The sequence below is a fragment of the Sinocyclocheilus anshuiensis genome, unplaced genomic scaffold, assembly GCF_001515605.1.
Source record: "Sinocyclocheilus anshuiensis isolate Anshui unplaced genomic scaffold, SAMN03320099.WGS_v1.1 scaffold1797, whole genome shotgun sequence".
Classification (NCBI taxonomy): domain Eukaryota; kingdom Metazoa; phylum Chordata; class Actinopteri; order Cypriniformes; family Cyprinidae; genus Sinocyclocheilus; species Sinocyclocheilus anshuiensis.
The window spans coordinates 206,485-231,595 of NW_015536553.1; the positions used below are offsets into that span (position 1 = coordinate 206,485).

A 25,111-nucleotide genomic window follows, 5' to 3' on the forward strand; every position below is an offset into this window, starting at 1 on the left:
GAGGTTCAGATAAGAGAGACACCAAAAACGTGCAGTGTCGGGGGTTCTCCAGGACCAGGATTGGGAACCACTGCCCTAGAGAAATGTACACTATTGAAGTGCCTGTGCGGAGTGTGGAGGCTGAACACTCACTGCAGGACAGATGGAGGTGCTGGTGCGCTCACTTGCTTTTAAAAATACTCTGTTATTTTTGCTCATACAGATAAGAGTAATACATCTTTCAAATCTGTAAAGACTATACATTTATTTTTGTGCACTCACAATAACAACAAAATATTGCGCGTTTGTAAAATAATGAAAGCAAACAAGATAGGATATCTGATGTCACAGTCTCTATGAACTTGAGCGCGAAACTACGAAACTCTGTGTATATTTGTCTTATAGACATAAAAAAAAAATCTATAGAAAGCAAAATGTCAACTTTCAAATAAGCCAATTCAAATGAAAAACAAATATTCTCAGATTATGTAATCCATATTAAAAGTGCAGACAGACGCATCCACTGCTGCAAAGATGACGAGTCAGTGTCAAGTCAAGTCAAGTCAAGTCTTTATTTATATAGAGCTTTTAACAATATAGATTGTGTCAAAGCAACTTTACAGCATGAAATAGGAAAATAGTGTGTCAATAATGCAAAATAACAATAGTAAACAATTTTCAGTTAAAGGCAGTTCATCATTGAATTCAGTGATGTCATCATCCAGCTCAGTTCATTTTAAATAGTATCTGTGCAATCAAGTCGACGATATCGCTGGATATTAAGTGTCCCCAACTAAGCAAGCCAAAGGCGACAGCGGCAAGGAACCATAACGCAATCGGTGACAGAATGGAGAAAAAACCTTGGGAGAAACCAGGCTCAGTCAGGGGGCCAGTTCTCCTCTGGCCAGACGAAACCAGCAGTTCAATTCCAGGCTGCAGCAAAGTCACATTGTGCAGAGGACTCAACTAGTTCCTGTGGTCTTGTCCCGGTGGCCGTCTAGGAGACAAGGTCTTCACTGGGGATCTGTCTATGGGGCTCATCTAGTTGTCCTGATCTCCGCTGACATTCAGGGCTGTAGAGGTCCTCTCTAGGTGCTGATCCACCATCTGGTCTGGATACGTACTGGATCCGGGTGACTGCAGTGACCATCTGATCTGGATACAGACTGGATCTGGTGGCTACGGTGACCTCGGAATAAGAGAGAAACAGACTTCTCCGCTGACATTCAGGGCTGTCAAGGTCATCTCTAGGTGCTGATCCACCATCTGGGTTGGATACGTACTTGATCCGGGTGCCTGCAGTGGCCATCTGATCTGGATACAGATTGGATCTGGTGGCTACGGTGACCTCGGAATAAGAAAGAAACGGACTAATATTAGTGTAGATGCCATTCTTCTAACAATGTAGCAAGTACATCTGGTGTTATGGGAGTTGCCGACTTCATCTCTTAAACCAAGAACAAATAAAACATTAGTTTAGCAATAAATTCTTAAAATGTTAATGCAGCCTCCTTACTGTTTTTCCCTGACACATTCATAATCATTACTTCTTCTGTCGCTGTGCTGTGGCAAGCTTATGCGTGTGCTTGTCATAATCATTCATTTTTCTGTCACTGTGCTGTGGCAAGCTTATCTGTGTGCTTGAGCGCTTGTAGGCTATGTAGGCAACGAAAGGCTCGTTATTATAATTTAAATAGTTTATTAATAAACATGCGATTAGTCGACTAATGCTTCAAATGAACGACTACTAGTTGACCAGAAAAATTTTTAGTCGGGGGCAGCCCTATTAAAATTAATATAAATTTAAACTGTAATACTGTAATTTTCATTTAAGTGTCCAATAACATTTAGTTTGCACTCAAGCATATTCTTTCCATATTTCATTTAGTAAATTATTTCTGTAATAAGTACTCTTTTTAAAAGTATGTTAAAGTGTCCTTTTCCCAAGGGTTTCCTTTTATTTTAAGCATGTCTGAATATTGCTTCAGGCAAAATACTGACTAAACTAATGATTTGACAGTGTATTTTGAAAGTGTGCCAACTTGTCAGCCAGCAGTCGCTCAGCAGAGAGAATGTCTTTGATCGGACACACTCCAAAGCATTTTACATGGTGCCACAACTGACAGGTTCATAAGTAAACACAGCATCATTTCAGATTGAGAACCTCTCAGCGAATGGGTCAGATTCGATTGTGGTTTTTGTGCCAATGGACAAATCCATTAAGTTAATCTTTATGAGTGCCCAGAACACTTGAGCACTGGCCCATAACTCCAGGATTGATCAGATGTGACACTGAGGGAATAGAATGTTCACGGCCAATGAAATAGAAACACAATGATAAAATCATTTGAGATGGGATGATATATGGAAGTTTAAGCAAAACTCAATGGCTTTATTGATTACACCCTCAATCTGTTTATGAAGTTTACTATGCAGGGTTTCAGCAGGGAGCAGCAGCTGCAGGTTTGTTTAGAAGAATTAGACAGTGATTATCTAGGGTTTGTGCGAGTCATTGAAAGTGTTGGTTTTAATGAGGGTGAGGATTGAAAAAAACTGATATATCAATACCTCCACAGGTGGTTTATTGAGCTGGTGTTGTTGGAGTTTACTGCTAATTTGGCTATATACGGTCAGAGAATAATGTAACACTATATACAGTCAGAGAATAATGTAATGCTAAAGGAGAAAAGAAAACAGGATGCTAATGAACAGTCAATGTAAAAAAAATATACTCCTGGGATTATTAATATTCTTCCCTCATCCATTAAATGCACTTGTATATTATTGTGACGAGTGGGGCGGGGCCGAGAGTCGTGGGAACGGAGCGAGGCCGGTGGAGTGAATGATAATGAGGGACACCTGCGCCACTCACCGGTCTCGAATCCCACGGAGGAGCTCCGGAAGGATAAAAGGAGGAGTGATGACAGTGCAAGACGAGAGAGGACCAGGCCTGGATTTTATGTTGTTTTGTTTCTGTTTGTGCGCGGCAGTCGTCCGTGACGGGTTGTCGCGCTGTTTTCAGTTTGATGTTTATTTTATTATTAAGTTATGTTTGAATGTTCGCCGGTTCCTGCCTCCTTCTTCCCCGAACTACGAACTGTGTTACATTGGTGCTGAAACCCGAGAGGAAGGAGGGACATGCTGCGAGAGATCCCTCGCCGCTGTGGTGAATCTGTGGTGCCATCGAGCATGGCGGAGCAGTCTGACGCCATGGACGCTCGAGGCGATGGGCTCGAGTGAGTTGCCACGGGGGCGGACAAATTCGCTGCCGGCCACCTGGGTTGTGGAGGGACGCTGCTGTCCGTGAGGGAGCGGAGAAGTCGCCGCCATTCGCTTGAGGCCGGAGCCTGATGCCGGCGGAGGAGTGTCGGGCCAGCCACCCACCGAGTGCTATCCAGCGCCGCCGCCAGGCATCGTGGAAGAGTTTACCCAGCTGGTGGAGGGCAGAGCGGCAGTGTGTCTGCGTACCGGAACAGGATTTTTTTTCTCCTCCTCTCTTCCCTCTCTCGTCTCTGTCTCTACTCATCCTTCCGTCTCCTTTTCTCTCGCCTCATCTGTCCATACTCCCAGGTGCTATGGCTGCCGTTACGGGGCCCCCCGGGGGGAGTAGAGCACAGTCTTGTGAGTACCCCCCGGCCTGCGAGGGGCGATGGGGGTATGTGACGAGGGGGGCGGAGCCAAGAGGAGTCCCATGGAGGAGCTCCGGAAGGATAAAAGGAGGAGTGATGACAGTGCAAGACGAGAGAGGACCAAGCCTGGATTTTATGTTTTGTTTCTGTTTGTGTGCGGCAGTCATCCGTGAGGGGCTGTCGTGCTATTTTCAGTTTGGTGTTTATTTTATTATTAAATTTTGTTTGAATGTTCGCCGGTTCCCGCCTCCTTCTTCCCCGAACTATGAACTTTTTTTTTGATAATTATTGATAATTACTCTCCAGAGAATTTTTCCACACTGATTTGGTTCTGACTGGGTTAAAAACTTGGAAAAGACCCCGGAAGATGCACGATTGGAGTAGTGCTTTCTTTCCTGCAAGAAAGGTTGGAGCGTAGGCTGTCACCGTCCACCTTGAAGGTGTATGTGGCTGCTATCGCAGCACATCATGATGCAGTGGACGGCTGGTCCCTGGGAAATCACAATCTCATCGTTAGGTTCCTGAGGGGTGCCAGAAGGTTGAATCCTCCTAGGCCACCCCTGGTACCCTCCTGGGATCTCTCTACCATCCTGGCTGGCCTTCAGAGTGATCCCTTTGAGCCACTGGAGTCTGCTAAGACAGCGCTCCTGACCGCACTGTCTTCCATCAAGAGCGTACTCTCACATTGTCCTGAGACCCCGGCCTGGATACGTGCCCAAGGTTCCCACCACGCCTTTCCGCGATCAGGTGGTGAACCTGCAAGCACAGCTCCAGGAGGAGGCAGACTCAGCCCTAGCGTTGCTGTGTCCCGTAAGAGCGCTTCGCATATATACGTGGACCACACCCGGAGCTTCAGAAGCTCCGAGCAGCTCTTTGTCTGCTACGGAGCTCAGCAGAAAGTGAAGGCTGTCTCCAAGCAGAGGGTGGCCCACTGGGTAGTGGATGCCATTGCCTTAGCGTACCAGTCCCAAGGCGAGCCGTGCCCCCTAGGGGTGAGGGCTCACTCCACCCGGAGTGTCGCCTCCTCATATGCGTTCGACATAAACACATAAACACCTCTGGCAGACATCTGTAGAGCCTGCGGGCTGGATAACACCGAACACCTTCATGAGATTCTACAGCCTCCACGTTGTGCCGGATTCTTCCTGTGTGTTGGGTAATAGGTAATTGGTGGCCGGTATCACGCTTGCTGCGCCATTCCCCCTCACATGGGGATGCGAGCGCCTTTCTCTCCCTGTTGAGTTTCCCAGTCGGCGAACCCTGGTTGACCATCCTCCAGCACCCCCAGCAGTCAGACTCGGCGGAGCCAGTATCAGTGTTAGCATCCCCGCTTTCCCGGTCAGCCCCTGTACTGGGCTAGGTGTCCATATGGCTTGATTCCCTGCGGGTGATCCCATATGTGCATTCTTCCATGGTAAGCTTTCGCTCTCTGTGAACCAGTGTCTTCCCTTTGACAGACCCATTCTGTCAGTCTCTTCTGAAAGCTGTTCCATCCCTACTCTCAGGTAGGACCTGCCTCAGAGACCCATTCCATATGTAGTACTGTGTCAGTCCATATCAGTGTCTTCACACGATACCTCCCTATGGGCAGGATGTGGTCTCTGTAGCGCCCTTCTCCGGAAGGCTTGTTTCCCCATCGTTACTGCCATGCTGTAACAACAAACAGGAAAGGCCTGAAGCACCTTTTACGTAGGTTGAAATCCCTTCTCTCAGAAAATACATCTTTTCTGAGAGAAGGAACATCAGCATGGCTATCTCCAGCGTGTTCAGGAACAGTGGTATGGTTATCTCCAGCAGCAATGTACTCAATGTACCCTTCGGGTTCCAAGGTCAGCGTATTTGCGCTGGGAAGGTTACGACATTGCGTTACATTTGTCTGACACGCTGTGGCTTTCTAACCCTTTTAGCACCACAAGGTTGTGACGGTGTTCAGGTTGTGGTGCTTTCCATAGACACCTAATGTGGTCACGACATAACTCGTAGTGAATGACAGAAAGGGAACATCTCAGTTACGTACGTAACCTTCGTTCCCTGATGGAGGGAACGGAGACGTTATATCCCTATGCCACAACCTCGAACCATCGCTGGTTGCCAGGGACACATTCTCGGCTCCTCAGCATAAAACCTGATAAGTGGATGCACTTGTCGCCTATTTATACCCATATACATGGGGAGTGGCTCAGCATGCAAATCCACTAGCTAAATTTCATTGCCGTTTTCTCTTAATCAGAGAGGATTCGGGCTCCCAAGTAAGAGCCCTAATGTTGTAACGACATAACGTCTCCGTTCCCTCCATCAGGGAACCAAGACGTTTGTGATCATGTGATCTTGGGTTACAAATTCTTCTGATGCATTTTTAACCCTTTAACGTGCATTGTAACAGCACGGTTGACCTTTTTTTGTGATCAAATTACTGTAATTAAAACCCGCCAAACCCCATTTTTGTCCATTTGTCCTTATACCCCTCATTGAATAGAGTGTGTAATGCAAATTATATCCACTGGGTGGCACTGCAGCAAAAATATATTGTTGCCAAAAAGCCGCGACAAAACGGGAAATGTATTGATGTGACGCCTCTCTTCAAACACAGGCTGCAAGTGACGTTAAAAGTTGAGATAAAAAATTATAATAATTGGGTTTCATTTTCTAGACCTCCTAACGGTATATTTTGTTAAAGGGGACCTATTATGCAAAATTCACTTTTGCAAGGTGTTTGGACATAAATGTGTGTTGGCAGTGTGTGTACACAACCACCCAATAATGATAAAAATCCACCCACTCCTTTTTTTTTAATCCCCAAAAATAATAAGCAGTGTCTCCCAATGGCCTATTTTTGCCTCTGTAGAAGGTGCACATGATGGGGGCCGGGGCTCTGGCTCTTCTCAGTTTGCGGAGGAAGTAGAGATTATTATTATAATATTAATATTAGTTGAATATTCAATAATATTCATAATAGTAATAACAAAATATTGATTTGCAACATTTCAATAAAATAATATTCATAATAATAATACATATTGATTTGCAACAACTGATGTAGTGCTGAATGCTACACGCATACGCGCCATTGTCAAGATAACATTTGTTCAGTTACCTGTAGTCCCTTTACCAAGGAAGTTCCAAACATTCACACAAGACAGTAATTCTCTACAAAGAACTCACTTCAAGTGCTCTAACCTATTCTTATATGCATTGGCATCCTGGAGGGCTGAATTACACTCTTGTGCTACAGCGCCACACTGACAGCATTGTTGCAGGCCCTTACAATATGGTGGTTATATATTAACGCTGGTTACATATGAGATCAAACAACTATTTGACAACAAAAAAATATTTTTATACAATTTTTAATTATCAACATTGTCGATAATGTTGATTAATTATTTCAGACTTAAATACAACCTTTAAAAGCTGTATGACATGTCTGATTCAAAAGCATTTTCTCTTTAGCTGGTGCATATTACTAGGAAAAGATTCACAATATCGTTGCTTTTTGTTAAAGGATCGGGGAGAACTATAAAAAGTTCATAACTCCTTGTGGGTGGCTCAAGCCAAGCGATGGTTGCTAGCGATTGACACTTGGTAATTGTCTGTCATACTGTATGTGCTATCCCCCCAGTACACAACAGAAGCAACGTGTGTCATGTTCCATCAAATGGCTTTATGCAAATGCTCTGAACATTTTGTGCTTAATTCAACCTTTGGACTGGCGTTCAGATGAATGTATAAGCATATTTGCAACACATTTCTATGTTTGGTTGCATTGTGAGTATTCAAAAATGTTTTCTTAATTTTTTGTGTTTTTTTTTTCCTATTTGTATGTGTTTTCTTCAGTTGCAGCATGTTGAGCTCTTTTGGCCACTGTACATATATGATGTTTTGTGCTATGGTAATGTTGCATGGTTTGTGAATTGTAATGCATTGTATAACATAGTGACTCATACAGTATGACAATTGCTGTAGAGTGACCTTGTGTTTAGTAATAGTGTTATAAATAAAACTACTTATTTTACACAAATTAACAGCTTCACTTAAAGGGCAATGATTGAGACCTCCACAGATTATTTGTTCATTTAGCTGGCCTAACTCAGAAGTAAAGCAGTAAAGCAAATTTTCTGTTGAAATGTTGCAGCCATCAGTGCAAGAGAGCACTGGATCCATAAATACAGACACAGACCAGCATAATGTTCCTTGTATGATTTATTTTATAAAAATCCTATAAAATAATTGGGCGTCTGTGACATTGTTGTCTCTCAATCAAGTATAGCTGAGCTTCCATTTACCATATTTGATGTGCTGTGTGTGTGTGGGTGTGGGTGTGTGTGTGGGTGTGTGTGTTGATCAATATTTATATATGAATAAAAGCCTTAAAACGTTAATGAACATTTTGCTTCAGTGGACAAAAATTATTAAAGAATATTTAAAATATCTTCATTTGTGTTCTGAAGATGAGCTTATGGGTTTTTGAATGACATGAGGGTGAATAATTACATAATTTTAATTTTGGGATGAACTATCCCTTCAACATTGGTATACAGTAGTTAACCATACCTGTATAGCTTGGGTACACTTGGGGTCAGAGTTCAAATCCCAAGTTATAGAGAAGTATCCCCACAACATAACTCTGTCTTCATCGTGCTTCATGGCAGGGATGTCTTTCCAAACAGGTCGTTTAGTCTGATGTCCAAAACCTAGATTTTGGCCTCTTTAAATAAAACTTTAGTCCAGCTGGCTTCATGATCTCCACATGCCCAGACAATAGCTGTATAGTATATGCCTCTCCAAATTCCTTTAGCTGAGATCAATCTTTGACTTGGAAATCTTCTTGTATCCTTCCCCTGCTTTGAGCTTTTCAATTTCTCACTTAAAATGTTTTATCTTCCTGATGTAAATTCTGCCATAAAATTGACTTAACATGAATTTGACTCTCCAAATGTATAGTACAGTCAATTTAAACATATTGCTTGCCTATATATGACTTCTAAACTAATTTAAGAATGTAGTATCATATTAAAGGGAGAGAATATTTATGAATTCAGTTATTTTAGTCACTATGTAGTGATCTTTTACCACTTTCACCACTTTTACAAAACTACCAAATTTTGCTATAAGTTTGATTGCATCATATAATAATTGCTGTTAATAGTGTTCATCGTCTGTTTGATTACGTCTTTAATTGATTTTTCCGTACATTTCTGCAATATATACATTAACTGACAGTCACCACTGATAAGCTACTACTAAATATATTGTAGAAACTTAATTTTCTGTAAAGTTGCTTTCAACGATTTGTATCGTGAAAAGCGCTATACAAATAAACTTGAATTGAATTGAATTTCGCTAAACGGCATTTTAAAAAAGTCACACTGTATACTGCAGCATTGTATGTTTGCCATATTTACTTTTCTTTTTTCCTTTTTTTTTTTTTTTCTGTGAATTACTTCTAGAAAATCCGGCAGTGAATGTTTCTCTGCAAACAAAACTTCTTTTGAGGTCTTGAAATGAATCTACAGGTGATCATTGAGCTTTTCATAATCTACTTGCCATTCATAAGGCCCATATATCTGCATGTCATCTTGGAGTGTTGTCCTCTAAAGCTGACACAATAGTCAATGTTATCGCCAGAGAGGGGTAGGTATTTTGCTTTGAAGAAGAGTAGCATTTTCATACACAGTATAGATGACTTGTTTTACATTCTCTGCAAGTCTCAAGGCCTTTAGGCATGGATACTTTCTTACTGTGCCTTGAAGTGATTCCTGACCTTGAGGGAATCTGCTATAGCCCGCCTCCAGCTATTCTCCATGAACAAGCCCACCCACAGGAGAGATGTGTATCTGATCTCCAGTGTTGGGGAGTAACTAGTTACATGTAACGGCGTTACGTAATTTAATTACATGCTGACGGAATATGCCACATTTTGGAAGAATAAATGAAAAGTAGGTCAGTGCACTTGAATATGGACTAGTGTCTGTGAATATTAAGCCGCGAAAAGACAATATATGAATCCTGCACGTTCTGTGTGTCTGTGGAAATCAGGCGCGGACTGGCCATCGGGAGAACCGGGACAATACCCGGTGGCCTCGCAGCCGATTTGGCCCACTATTTTAATATTAATATTGCATAATTGCCTGCCGAATGTACTAAAGCAATTATTTCCGAATTCGCCATTTGATAATTAAATCTCTAATAAATCATGAATCGGTTAGTTGTGATTGGCAATGCTTCGGCTCGCGCGCTCTCCGCGCCTCCGCTAAACGATTTGGATCAGAATAATCAATGCGAGAGAGAGAATGGAGTTGACTGTGGAAGCGTACAGGTGGACCAGAGAAGCAAAACTACTGTTCAGGGTTTCAAGGTCAGGTCAGTTTCATCTGTAAATATGCTATTGTAGTTTTGTCTTTGTTTACATAGTTAAGCAGCAGCAGCCCATTGCTCATCAAAATTTAGAAAAGTAATCAAAAAGTAATCAAAAGTAATCAGTTACATTACTTTAATAAAGTAATAGGGTAACTTGTAATCTGTAACATTCTGAAATAAATTATTTCTCTAGTTCATGTTGGCCACAATTATTGCCACCCAATTATTACAATGTCCTTTTCCCAAGATAACAGCTCTGACTTTTCTCCTGTAATGTCTGAAGAGTTTGGAAAAAACCTGATTAGAGATCAGAGACAATTCCTTTATACAGTATCTCTCCAGATTCTTCAGATTCACAGCTCCATGTTGATGCTTCTTCTCTTCAGTTCACCCCACTCATTTTCTATAGGGTTCAGGTCAGAAGACTGGGACCACCATGGCAAAAGCTTCATTTTGTGCTCAGTAACCAGTTTTTTTGTGTTGATATTGATGTTTGTTTTGGAATATTGTCCTGATTGGAAGATCTAACCATGGCCCATTATAAGATTTCTAACAGATGCAGTCAGGTTTAGATCTGTTGGTATTTGATAGAGTCCATGCTACCATGCATCTGAACAACATGTCAAGGACCTCCGGCAGAAAAACAGGCCCACAACATTAAAGATCCAGAAGTATATTTAACCATGGACATGGGGGACATTTTATCCCTGTTTGTACTAAACCCATCTGGTGGGGTTGCTGACAAAAAGCTCTTTTTTTTTTGTTTCATCTGACCATAGAAGCCAGTGCCATTTGAAGTTCCAGTCGTGTCTGACAACTGAATATGCAGGAGTTTGTTTTTGGATGAGCAATGAGAATTATTCTTGAAATTCTATCGAACAACATGTGGTGATGTAGGGGCTGTTTGATATTTATTTATTTGTTTGTTTGTTTTTAGGCTTTCTGACCCCAAGACTCAACTAATCTCTGCAATTCTCCAGCTGTGATCCTTGAAAAGTCTTTGGTCACTCAAACTCTCCTCCTCACAATGTATTAGGACCATATAGACACACGTCCCCTTCCAGGCAGATTTGTAACATCTTTAGTTGATTGGAACCTCTTAATTATTGCCCTGATGGTGGAAATGTGGATTTTCAATGCTTTAACTCTTTTCTTACAGCCACTTTCTATTGTGTGAAGCTCAACAATCTTGTTCTGCACTTTAGAACTATATTCTTTGGTTTTACTCATTGTGATAGATAATTAATGGAATTTGGCCTTTGTGGTCCTCATATTTATAATCCTGTAGAACTGGAAGTCATGGCTGGACAGTTTCATGCTCATAGTCACCCTGGTGTGCTAAAAAATGTAAATATGAATGGGAATATACTTCAGAGATATTTTACTCATAAGAATTTCTAAGGTTGCCAATAATTGTGGACAACATGCATCGGAGAAAAACATTTATTTCATCATGAGATATTCTCCCCACTTTCAATTGTAAGTGTGGACAACATGCATCGGAGAAAAACATCTATTTCATCATGAGATATTCTCCCCACTTTCAATTGTTTTACTTCCATGAAAGGTTAGAATTTTTGTGATTTTTTTTTAATGAAAGATCAAAAAGGTAAAAAATGCAGATTTATGTTCACAGCCGCCTTTTCTCATATTTACCAAGGGTGCCAATATTAGTGGAGGGCACTGTATATAAAAGAGAAGACAGTTATTTTAAATTGCAATAACATTTTACATTTTTACTGTATTTTTTATTAAATAAATGCAGCTTTGGTAAGTATAAGAAACTTCGTCACAAACTTTTGAAGGTAGTGATAGGATAGGAAGTGATAGGAAGCAGTGCTGCTCATATTTCACATATGCTTTTGTCTCATACAATTTTACAAATGTACAAATTACAATTTTGAAAACAAAACAAAATTTTGAAAATACTAAGAAAATGTTTTTAACTATTGACTTTCTTGTCATTGTCTTGGTGTCTACAGTAATTCAGCAATGAACATGAATGTATCACGTGAATACACAGCACAAATTCATTAAATTAACCAAATCATATTTGTCCCCCTAAATCTGAGGTGAGGTGTACCAAGCTAAAAACTGTTTATTTTATTGGAATAAAACACCAGCAGAGAGCCCTGTGTTGCCTTCTCCTGGAGACTAGGTACAAAGCCATCCACTGTTGCTATCACAACCTACATGTGGGCAACAAATCTTATACCTCCCAGAGCAACCATCAAGCCAAATGGTAGCACTCCATCCTTTGGGACTGAGATAGACCCTTTTAGGAGCACTTTAGCCTCCTAGGAAGCACTGCAATTTGAGAGCATCTTCACAGGAAATATTTGAGCAGTATGTACACTCATAAAGCACCCAAGCCTGTTGGTCATGGCCCTTTTGGTGTCAAAAAGTTTTTAAGGTTTCATTCAGATCATTCTTTAGACCAGGAGCACTCAAGTTCAGTGGCCAAGGGTGCCACATTTAAACCACATAATATGTGAAGGGCCACAAATTACAATTTGCATTATACGACTTTAAGATAATAATTGCAGTTTACCCATATAGAAATGCATTTTATTTCTTGTCCGATTTAAAATAATATTGGACATGAAAATAAAACATTACAAAATCTTGGAACAAAAAGTGAATTAACAGTTTGTTTAATGCAAAAAAACAAAAATTAATTCATACTCAAACAGAGTATTAAACAAACCCAGATTGTTCAAACTCAAAACATTCTTGAGCAAATATAGCTCACAAATTTCTTTATAGCCTATTATTTTTCCTATTCATGCCCAAACAGGACTGAGTATGCATTATTGAGAGCTAAATACATGTAATGTCTGTTTCATTCATGCTGGACACCAGAGGGCGCCCTCAGAAACTCCACATACTGTAATCATCACAGAAGTAATCGAACGTTTAAGGAAATCCATAATACGGAAAAATACATGCAGCTGTCACTGTAACTGAATAAAAAGAAGATAGAAATGCTTTAACCGATCAAATGTGAAGACAATAAACAAACAAATTGACAATATATGGTTTATCTGTGTTCTTCAAGCCATCTCTGGTATAGTGCAAAACTCTGTGAGCTCATTGGCGTGATGACAGCTCCATTCATTGTAATGGGCTTTAACCCATTCACAATTTGAATACAAGTTTGTTTTTCACGCTACTAAGAGGACCATCTGCTATTTGCACAATTCAGTGTCAGGAGTATCAACTGCATTTAAATGACACAAACCTAAAATCACACTGCCTAATATTTGTGCAACTTTTGAGTGCAAATTATAATAAAAATACATTAATCTCCAGCATGACAAGGGCCACAAAATTAATGCAGACAGGTCGAATGCAGCCCGCGAGTCACCTGGTGAGTACCCCGGCTTAGACCGTACAAGAGAAAAAATAAATAAATTCCCTGATGTATGATAATGCACTTATAATAAGCTCTAGGTGTAGTTTACAATGTATATGCTTTGTAATTGTAATTAGCATTATCATTCCAAGAAGCACCTCCACTTCTTGCCTAAGTCTGTTGATCGGAACTGAGGTTGTAACCCATGATGTACTGGTTTCAGTTGCTTCAACAAAGCCTAGTGAAAAGGTTTTGGTGACTCAACTTTTGGCCACCTTCTCAGGGACACAGCCAGACTATATGGATCAATACTGGAGCTTCACAGATTATGTCCATTGATTTTTGCATGCAGACTTACTGCTTCGTTCAGAGCATAACTGAGATTGTACATGTCGGAATGTGTTTGCAGGAGCTGAGGGTGCAGTGTTCAGCAACTCGGTGGAGACCCCACATGTGAGAGCTGAGCCCTTCAAAGAGTTACGGTAAGACAGTTTGACGTATATAATGTCATTGTTAAATTCTGGATTCTAATTGGATGTTCCAAGATATTTTAATTTTCTTGAACTACATAAACTATACATTTGTTTATAGTAAGTAAGTAAGTAAGTAAGTTTTATTTATAGAGCACATTTAAAATTCAGCGTTACACTGACCAAAGTGCTGAACAAAACCAATAATAAAACACAGTAAATTCTAAAATAAAGTAAAATTTAAAAAACAATAATACCATTTTTTTTAATATCGGCAATAACAACAGTTTCACATTCAATTAATAGCCCGGAAAGGCGAGAGAGTAAAAATGTGTCTTAAGTCTGGACTTGAAAATAGAAACAGAAGAAGCACTCCTAATGTCAGGTGGCAACTGATTCCACAAACGTGGAGCAGCGACTGCAAAGGCTCTGTCTCCTTTTAATTTAAGTCGTGACCGAGGAACATGTAATAGAGCTTTATTAGCGGATCTGAGAGACTTCGGCGTTGAATGCAAATAAATAAGATCAGAAATATAAGATGGGGCTTGTCCATTAAGAGCTTTGAAAACAATAAGTAAAATCTTAAACTGAATTATAAAAAAGACAAGAAGCCAATGAAGGGATGCTAAAACTGGAGAAATATGTTTTTTGGTGCCGGTGAACAATCTAGCCGCCGCGTTCTGAACCATCTGCAGCCGTGCCAATGAAGATTGTGGAAGACCAACATATAACGAATTACAATAATCCAGGCGTGATGTGATAAAAGCATGAATTACTTTTTCCAGATCTTGAAAGGAAAGTGTTGATTTAAGCTTTGAGATGATCCTCAGCTGATAATAACTATTTTTAACAACTGAGCTAATTTGTTTTTCAAGACAAAGCTCAGAGTCAAAGATAACACCTAGATTTTTTACATGAGACTTAACATATGGAGTGAGGTTTTCTAAGTTCCCAGCAACAGAATTTCTAGTTTTAGAGGGACCAAAGAGAATCACCTCAGTTTTATCATTGTTGAGCTGCAGGAAGTTATTTGACATCCAGCATTTTATATCCTCAAGACAGTCGATGAGAGGCTGCAGAGAATCTCGAGATTTTAATGGAAGATACAGCTGAGAATCATCTGCATAAAAATGAAAAGAGATTTTATATTTCCTTATGATATTACCAAGTGGAAGCATATACAGATTAAAGAGTAATGGACCCAAAATGGACCCCTGAGGGACCCCATAAAGAAGAGAGGCAGATGATGAGATAAACTGGCCAACAGACACTGCAAATGACCTGGATTTCAGATACGACCCAAACCAGCTAAGTGCTGTACCCTTTATGCCCACCCAATGTTCAAGGCATGACAGAAGGATATTATGATCAACTGTATCAAAGGCAGCACTAAGATCCAGCGAATAAACGCGGCTGAGGGAAGAGAGAACAAGGAGTAACAATAATCCTGTACAATGGGACAGTCTCTAGGTTGATTCTCTAACAAACTTTTGATGTGTAGCAATACTTGGCGATCATAGGTGATGATAGCATCAGCACAATGCATTAACAACAGCAGAGAAAGCACCGAAAGGCAGAGTACTGAATGGATATTTAAAAACTGACGAGACAAACGGCATGCCGACCAACACACAGGTGCCATCTTTTATCTTTTTCTCTGACCCGGGTTGAGAACTCACTCACACTCGTGTTCTTTTATACCACATTGCTGGTCAATATTGTTTTTCTTTTTTATGAATTGTTCCCAATTTTAAAATAAACTGAGCTTTAAAGAGTCATACATGTAGCCAAAGAAACAGAAAATGGCAAGAAACTAAATATATAAATAAATAGGGCAGTCATGGCCTAATGGTTAGAGAGCTGAACTTGTAACCTGAAGGGCATGGGTTTGAGTCTCAGTACTGGCAGGAATTGTCAGTGGGGGGATTGATAGACCAGTGCTCTATTCCACTTTCAGTAACCATGAATGAGGTGCCCTTGAGCCAGGTACCGAACCCCCATTCGCTCCTTGGGTGCTACGGCAAAAAAACTCTGTGTGTGTTCACTACTGTGTGTGTGCACTTGGATGGGTGAAATGCAGAGCACAAATTTTAAGTATGGGACACCATCCTTGGCCACCTGTCAGGTCACTTTCAAATTTATCTTGTTTTTTAGTAAAACAAGATACTTGAATATATATATATAGTTTAATTTAATTTAGAATGTTTATAATGTAGAAAGTTTCAGTTTCTACACTATAAATTGAACACAATTCTGTGACATTTGGTTAACAGAGAAAAAAACAACTTCAATATATTATCTGAAAACAAATCTTAATATCTTATGTTGGTAACTAAGTTATGATAATTATCCTCAGGTTATGGCTGATAAATTCTAATTGGCTGATATTACATTTTTATCCTGTTTTGTTTAAATTATTATTAAACATCCAATATTGAAATTCTAATATTGGCATCTGACCAACATGATTCTGATCACAAATGCTTATTTTAGATTTTTTTTTTTTTTTATTATTATTACCGAGAAAAAAAATCTAAATGAAAACAATATTTTGCAGTGTTTGTCTGTTCGTGCTTGAATCTAAATCCATAGCACTGATGGAAGTTTAAATAAAGATTTTTTTCTTCTTCTTTGAAATACACTGTTTACAGAGCTGCATCTGCTAGCATTATCCAAATCATTAACAGCCACACTATCAAGCTGCATAGGGAGATGATTGCACGTCGATTGCAATTTCCCACATATGGTGTAATGATCAAAGATTGCAGGGAAAAAAATGATTATTTTCCAGCTAGCACTACACATGTCTCTGTTGAGGGCTACAAAGGAAGGAAATAAAGCATGACATTTGTGCAAATTCCACTTATCCCTAAATTTAGGTTTTTACTGTGCGTCTGGATGACAGCAGATTATAGAGCACCTCTGTAAGCTGTTTCAGACAGCAGAGGGGAAGGGTGGGCACAATTCAGATTACCTCCTTTTAAATGCATCACTAACGGTTGTAAATACATTCACAAGGAAATAGGAAGAGGAAATTTGGAAACATATCCTACACTGCTTATAAAAGAAACACTCAAATGGATCTTTGTTACAGGCAGTTGTCATTATATTTCAATACATTTTCTATCATCTGCATTCAAGGTACTCGTAAAAAAAAACAGGACATCAATGCTCTGTGATTTTAATAGCTCACGATTGCTTTGAATGTACTTTATGTTCTTTTCAAAGCTATCGAATATAGTCATACTACCGTCTAAATTCAGACAAATGTTCCCTATTATTGCAGGCTTGCAGAATGCAATCAGATACATCGTTGCACAGTTATTATTGGTCAGTGTTATGGCAGGAAAAGATAAGAGTTATACATTAGACTGATGTCATTGTTGTGTAATAATGGTAAAATTCCAACCTTCTCCACCCTGCTTCATCCGAATATCAGGCTGTGCATTATGAGACTTCTTGAGGGAATTATCACTCTTGCTGTTTGCTCTGAAAGCGAGCAATCACAGCCAATTTAAGTGTTATCTTCTGCCTTTTTAGATTCCAAATATCACAACAAAATATGTCCCTGGTTTGTATGTAGTATCTGAGGCCTATTTGGAGAAAGTGCTGGCACTGTAAAGCACAGTTTACCCATGGTGAACCTACTCATTAGAACCAGGGCTTGATCCAAGCAATGTTGTATACGTGCAGACAAAAGAAGATCAATGTGCGATTAGCTGGCACCTCCTTCTCTAGGACAGGCATGCTTTCCTGTCCTGATTGATGCCTGGATGCTCATCAAAATCTAATTAAAATAGATTCTCATTAACTACAACAAACACATGAAGCGCAATGCCAATACCCCAAGCAGAAGGCGGACATGAATGGTAGAGCATTGGCAACTGGGTCAGATATGGCAGGGAATGCACATTTAGCAGGAAATAATTAGCAATAAATGGCCTGTGGGGAGAACGGTCTGTGTGAACACACACAAACACATTACTGGCCCAGTTCTATGTGTTCTGCTGATGGAGCAAGCAAAGTAAAGGCACCCGCACAGACAGGTGTTCTGGCTTATCAAACCTTCTGTGATAAACAAGGACAACACATCGACAATCATCAATCAAAATTAGGGGAAACTCTAAAGCCCCCGATATACTGCAAATGAAATTGAAGAACGAAATGATATTATGTAATTTTCGGCAGTTCGAAACAGCTGACCAAAGCGAACTTTCTGGGGGAGTTCGTTTTGGCTCCTAAACACCTTTGAGCTTCCATTGGTCCATGGCGATTACACAATCAGTGGGTGGGTGCGGTAATTCCACCATATTTGACATGAGATTTTTTGCTCGCATATCTCCAACAACGGAAGGTTTTTTTTTTTTTTTTAATCAAATTGTTATTGTTTTGACATTGTTTAATATACAGAATAGCACAGACAACCTAATATACTCCAAAATATACAAAGTACAAAGACTACACATATACAAAAGATTATGTAAAAATAAATATATACCCATACAAAATTCTTGACATACAAACAAGTGGAATAGTGCTGAAAGAAGTCTACGTCAATAGAAAATGAGCCAATTATAACCCAAACAGGGAACCTTAAACACGACTCTAAATCAATATATATGAAAAAATATATATATAAAATAATACAAAAATTAAAAAAAAAAAAAAAAAAACCCCAAAACCAAAAAAGACCAGAAAGTGTGTATTTGGGAGGGGGGTCTCCTTAATTCAAGTTAATAAACCTTTAAGCTTCTCTAAAGTATGAGCCCAAAGTCTAGTGGTGTCCTCTCTGGTGCCATGAAGGCGAGCAGTGGACAGTTCAAGATACACAACGTCTATAAAAGTGAGAACCCAGTATTGCTTATTAATAGAATGTGGAGGCTTCCATCTCGTTGCAACAATTTTCTTGGCCGCTGTCAAGCTAGTTAAAAAGACTCGCTTCTGCATTTTGTTAAGTTGGATGTCAGAAAGATCATTTAAAACAAAGACAGAAGGGGACAAAGGGATCGAGACATTTAATATAATGGACAGATTTTCTTTAACCATATTCCAAAAACTGGCAACCCCAGGGCAATCCCAAATCATGTGAAAAAAAGTACAGATTTCCCTAGTATGACACAGCGTGCAATTTGGATCGGGTTTAAGTTCCATGCTATAGAGTTTATGTGGAGTCATATAAGTCCTGTTAATAAAGTTTAAATGGATTTGTTGATGATCCGGATTCCACGAAGCATACATTGCCATAACCCAGACTCCGTCCCAATCAAAACTGGGAGAAAGGTCCCGCCAAGCAGAGTCTAATGTCAAAGGAGGGTAAATTTTTTCCAGAAAATAACCATATAATTTAGAAACAAATCCTCTTGTTCCCGGAGTCTCACATATTACTTTCAATAAAGGGTGCTCTTTGAGAGGAGCCATCCAAGGGACCCCATAGGCCTTCATGGCTGCCCTCAACTGTAAGTAAAAAAAAAAAGGTGGAGCTTTGCAGGTTAAACTGAATAGAAAGTTCTTCAAAGGTATAAAGGCCCTTGTCGCCCATTATATCACCCAAGGAGTGAATCCCCTTGTCATACCACTGTCAACACTGGCCGAACTTAATTGGTGCTTGCCAATTAACAAGCCATTATTATTCAAAATAGGAGAGTAGGGATTCCAATTAGAATGAATGTCACAAACTTTTTCTACTGCTCTCCAGACCGACAGAACGTGTGACACTAAGGGACCGAAACTGAGTTTGCACTTATTTAGAGGGATATTAGCAAATAAAACTTCATCCAACTTTAAAGGGAGAACGTCTCAGGTTACTTATGTAACCATGGTTCCCTGAGTAGGGAACGAGACACTGCATCCTCTAGGGGTCGCTATGGGGAACGCCTCGTCGTGACCCGTGTCTGAAGCATACATTGAAAAAACACCAACTCGTTGGCCGGCGACAGCCGTATGCTTCAGACACGGGTCACGACGAGGCGTTCCCCATAGCGACCCCTAGAGGACGCAGTTCGAAGTTCCCATGAAAGGGAACCAGATTTTCCTCCAGCGAACGCCAAGAAACTTCAATTTTGTCATCATACCAGTTAACTAGGGGACGAAGTGTAAAAGTCCAGTGATATAGCTTAAAATTGGGAAGTGAAAGACCACCAGAGAATCTATCATGTTGCATCGTGGAAAGTTTAAGACGAGGTCGTTTGCCATTCCAGACAAATTTGGTAATTATGCTTTGTAATCTATCCCAAAAACGAGAAGGGGGAGGCAGAGGCAGCATAGAGCTCACAAAGTTGACTCGAGGGAGTACATTCATTTTAATAATTGAGACACGTGACCTAAGATAATTTGGGAGTGATGACCAATTTTCCAAGTTACATGAAATCGTAGACAGTATGTCCTCATAATTGGTCTTAATTATATACTGCAGTGAAGCACCAATCATAACACCGAAATACCTACATTGTTTAAACACTGGTATCCCTGAGGGTAATGCTATGTTTCTCATTGCGTCATTCAGTGGAAGAAGATCCAACTTTATCCAGTTTATTGAAAATCTCACCAAAGCTGTCAAAGATAGTTCAAATGTTAGGTATGGACTGCAAAGGATTACCTAAATAAAGAAGGACATCATCCGCATATAACGAAATATAATGAATGGTCCCACATATTGAGATCGGGGTGATGCCTTTGTCCATACATATAGTCTGTGTCAGCGGCTCGAGGGATAGCGCGAAAAGAAACGGACTTAGGGGGCATCCCTGTCGAGATCCTCTAGCTATATCAAACAAAGAAGAACAAGTAGTGCTTGTCAGCACCATGTCTGTGGGATTCGCATAAAGTACCTTAATCATATGAATATAAGAGGACCCCAGAGCCATGACCTCCAACACAGACCACAGATAAGACCATTCCAGACAATCAAAGGCTTTCATAGCATCTAGAGAGAGGACAGCGGTAGAAAGAGTCAAAGAGGATATACCATGTATAATATGGAGTAATCTTCTAACATTATTAGATGCTAACCTAGTTCTGATAAAGCCTGTCTGGTCGCAGTTGATGAGCTTGGTCATAAAAGGCTGAAGCCTCCGTGCAAGTAATTTAGCATCAATTTTCAGGTCAGCATTTAGCAGGGACAAAGGTCTATAACTTTCAGCAAAAGCGAATGTTTTTGAGCAAAAGCAAAATAACTGCAATATTCATATCTCTGGAGAAAGACCCTCTGTCTACAGCAGCTTGAATCATATCGAAAAGTAGAGGGCCCAGACTGTCCCAAAAGGTTATGTAAAATTCTGGGGGAATTCCATCCAACCCTGGGGATTTGCCACTACACATAGCCAAAGCGGCCTCCGTAACCTCCCAGGGTCGACGGTGGCGCCGGCGCCACCACGTGCATGTTTTACTGATAAGAGCAAAAAGAACTTAAAATGCTCGTTCATTTTTGTTTGTACACATAAGAGTAATACACCATTCGAATCTGTAAAGGGTCTACTTCTATTTGTGTACACTCACAATATCAACAAAACATTGTGCTTTTGCAAAATAAAGAAAATATACAGGGTGTGCTTTTAGCCGTCTCATTCTCCATGCATATCTGTTTGAAACGCGTCACTAAAATGAACTGAAACTCAGCGAATATTTGACACACACACATGAGAGACATATCTATAGAAAGCTTAACATGTCTACTTTTAAACGAAGTAAGTCATGACGAAAACAAATATTATGTGACAAAGTAATCAGTATGAAACCAACGCGATGTCAAGTCTTGGCCGTCGCCCTCATTATCGCTAATGTGACCACTCCCACGCGCCAATCGTGCTTTTGATATTACAATCGTCCACGTGAAACACGCGCATGTAAACGCCCACATCACAGCAAACAAAGCAGCGACGTTTCCTCAAAGTTCATCTCGGCTACTTCGCTTCTGGAAGAAGACGCGCTGAGAGAAATAAGCTTTGGATTTCCCTCAGAAGAACGCGCTCATCTAAAGTCATAGGGGCATCTAATCTTAGAGAGTGCTCCTCAGACAGTTTAAGAAGTGGCATTTTGTTTAGAAAATTACCACAAGCATCCTGGTTATGCAATACCTCTGAGCTATATAATTCAACATAAAAACTGTGGAAAGTAGCATTCATTTGTGAGGGTTCATTAAGAATTACTCCATCTTTTGACTTGATTGCACTAATATCTGTAACATTTTCATTGGACCGCAATCTATGGGCAAGTAAACGACTGTGTCTAGCCCCATTAAAATAATACAACTGCCGTGTCCTATGAATTAAAAATTCAGCATGCTGCTTCATAATGGCATTTAACTCTTTTTTCACAAGGTCAAACTGAAGCCTTACCTCTTCATCATAACTTTGTTGTAATAGAGCATCTAAGGGTGAAAGTTCAAGTTCAAGTTGAGCTTTATTGTCATTCTGCTGCATGTGGGGACATACAGTGGAACGAAATGTCGTGCCTCACAGGACCACGGTGTTACATAAATACAGGCATACAACAATGAAGTATAACAGTAAAAACCTATACAGTAAAGCAGTAAAAACCTATACACAACTAACCTACTGACTGATTTTGATTATAAATATACTATATATATATATATATAAATGTTTACCTATACATAAGTAAAAAAAAAAATACGGACTATACGGATGCTTCACATAAACGCTGTACCTATACACAGCTAACCTACTGACAGATTTTGACTATGAATATACTATATATATGTTGATTTTTTGAGCATACGACCGTTTTGCATTTTTGATGCCACAGGACAGATTGGCTCTTGCTGTTTTGAGGGCTGCTTTATCTCCTGATCTGAATGCTTCATCTCTGGTCTTTAGCAGCCCACGAACCTCTGCTGTCATCCACGGCTTTTGGTTTGCACGTGTGGTGATGGTCTTGGTGACTGTCACATCATCAATGCACTTTTTGATGTAAGCACTCACAGTTTCAGTGTACTCCTGCAGGTCTGTGTGGTTGTTGTAGGTGGCTGCCTCTTTAAACATGTTCCAGTCTGTGCACTGAAAGCAGTCCTGTAGAGTTGAGGTAGCATCATCTGGCCAAACTGTGATGAGTTTTTGAACTGGTTTGGCGAGTTTCAGAAGTGGTCTGTATGCTGGAATTAGCATAACAGAGATGTGATCCGAGTACCCTAGGTGGGGGCGGGGTACAGCCTTGTACGCGTTCTTTTCTGTTGTGTAAACAAAGTCCAGTGTGTTTTTTCCCCTTGTTGCAAAGTTCACATGTTGGTAGAACTTTGGCAACACTGTCTTTAAGTTTGCGTGGTTGAAGTCACCGGCTATTATGAAAAAGCCGTCAGGGTTATTGGTTTGTTGTTCGCTGATGGCGATGTACAGCTCGCGAAGCGCGTCTTTAGCGTTTGCACACGGGGGGATGTAAACTGCGACAATAACAATGGCCGTGAACTCCCGCGGCAGATAGAACGGTCGACACTTCACAAACATAAACTCCACCAGCCAAAGTCCAAAGTTTAGACTCTAACACCTGTAATCGAGATGAATGAGCCTTTCTTATGCTGGAAGCGTAGCATACAGTAAAATTCCCAATAAACCCCTTAACAGCATCCCAGAGTATCCTTGGATCATCAACAGAACCTTAATTTATATTGACAAAGTCTTTTAGTTGACTTGAGAACTTAATCTTGAATGCTTCATCTCGGAGAAGCGTGGTGTTGAAACGCCATCTAGGAGCTCGAGCTGGGTTAGAGCTTATCAAAACAGAAGCCGTTACTGCCTTGTGATCGGAAAATGCCACTGGCGATAAACTAACATTAACAATATTATGAAATAAGCCTCTAGAAGAAAAAATAAAGTCGATTCGAGAAAAAGATTTGTGTCTAGATGATAAATGGGTGTAGTCTTTAGCATCAGGGTTTAATATACGCCAAAGATCCATCACCCCGGTATCTTTAATCCAAGACCATAAAGCCTCAGAAGCATATTTTTGATCTACATTTTCTGAGTGTCCTGACCTATCAACTGAACAGTCAACAACAGCATTAAAATCAGCACATATGATTCATTTGAAGCCAGAAAGTTCTAGAAGTAATTTAGTGATTTGTTTGTAAAATTCTCTTTCACAAGTATTAGGAGCATAAATAGAGATCAAGGCAATATCTCTATTTTCTATATGAACTTTCACAATTGTTATTCTGCCATTGCTATCTGCCCAGGTATCCTAGAGCTTCAGGCGCAAATTACGCTGACATATAATCATCACCCCTTTAGATTTATTTGAAGCTGACGAGGAAGCAAGAACACGGAAAAAGCAATTAGACATACAATTTGTATCTCTATTGACCAAATTAGTCTCTTGTAAAAAGGCTATATTTATTCTTTGTTTCCGCAAAAAGTCCAAAATGAAAAGCTAGGATCTGTTTAAACATTCAAGAACACAGAGAAAAAATATACACCTGCTGAATATCCTAGCTTAAATCAAAAACCAAAAGCTTCACGGCAAACTAAGGTTTAAACATGAGAAAACTCTCCCATTTCTTTTACCAAACACCCGTCAGATAAAATGTATTTTAGAAAGACGCCAAACACTCAATGAAAAATTAAAGATAAAAGAGTTCACATACTACTGTCCATATACTCTTTGGCATCTTTCAGATCTCTGAACGTTTTCTGAATGTACAATTCACCTTGAAGACCAACACGGCAGGGAAGTTCATTTGGAAATGGATGCCACGCTTAATAAGTTCAGCGCAAATCGGGTTGAAGGCTCTCCTCGCGGCACGAACTGCTGGAGAGATGTCAGGAGCGATGCGGAGAAGCTGATCCTCGTATTTAAGTTGGCCTTTGCATCTAGCTGCAGACATATTTGTAGCGACGTCTCTGGAGCAATGAACCTTGATGATAACAGGACGAGGATGGCCATCTGTAGTCGTGCCAAACCCTCGGTGTGCGCGGTCAAGTGCAATACTCAAGACTGGCAGTTTGAGCAATTTTGGTATAAAAGTTTAAAAAAAATGTAAGGGATCACTTCCTTCGACGGACTCTCTGCGGTTTAAAATTCGAATATTGTCCCATCTGGAATGCCCCTCCAGATCTGTGATCTTCTCAGTAAGTGTTGTATTAAGTTTCTCGAGTGCAGCCAGCTTCTTTTTTAGCGGAGCGACGTCATCTTCTATGGCGGAGATACGAGTTTCTGTTTCGGCCTGGCGAGTCGCAAAGAGCGGCAGCGACCTCCTCGATGCGTTTGATGATACTTTCAACTTTCACGTCCAGCCCAGACTCCAGTTTAGCGAAAGAGTCATTCAGCATCTTTTGCGTACGCCGCCCTTCTTCTGCAACAACTTCGGCAAG

The 25,111-nt window shown here is 40.2% G+C and overlaps 1 protein-coding gene and 1 long non-coding RNA gene across 2 annotated transcripts in view; both read left to right on the forward strand.

Moving 5' to 3' along the window:
* Positions 1–25,111, forward strand: part of LOC107701285 (delta-sarcoglycan-like) — a 107,705-nt gene that overhangs the window by 35,568 nt on the left and 47,026 nt on the right. The window contains exon 2 of the mRNA XM_016503277.1: positions 13,730–13,802. Coding sequence (XP_016358763.1) covers positions 13,730–13,802 — 73 coding nt within the window. The remainder of the gene's footprint in view (positions 1–13,729; positions 13,803–25,111) is intronic.
* LOC107701295 (uncharacterized) overlaps positions 22,515–25,111 on the forward strand; it is a 19,837-nt gene continuing 17,240 nt past the window's right edge. Inside the window, exon 1 of the long non-coding RNA XR_001635629.1 lies at positions 22,515–22,939. This is a non-coding gene — a long non-coding RNA (uncharacterized LOC107701295). The remainder of the gene's footprint in view (positions 22,940–25,111) is intronic.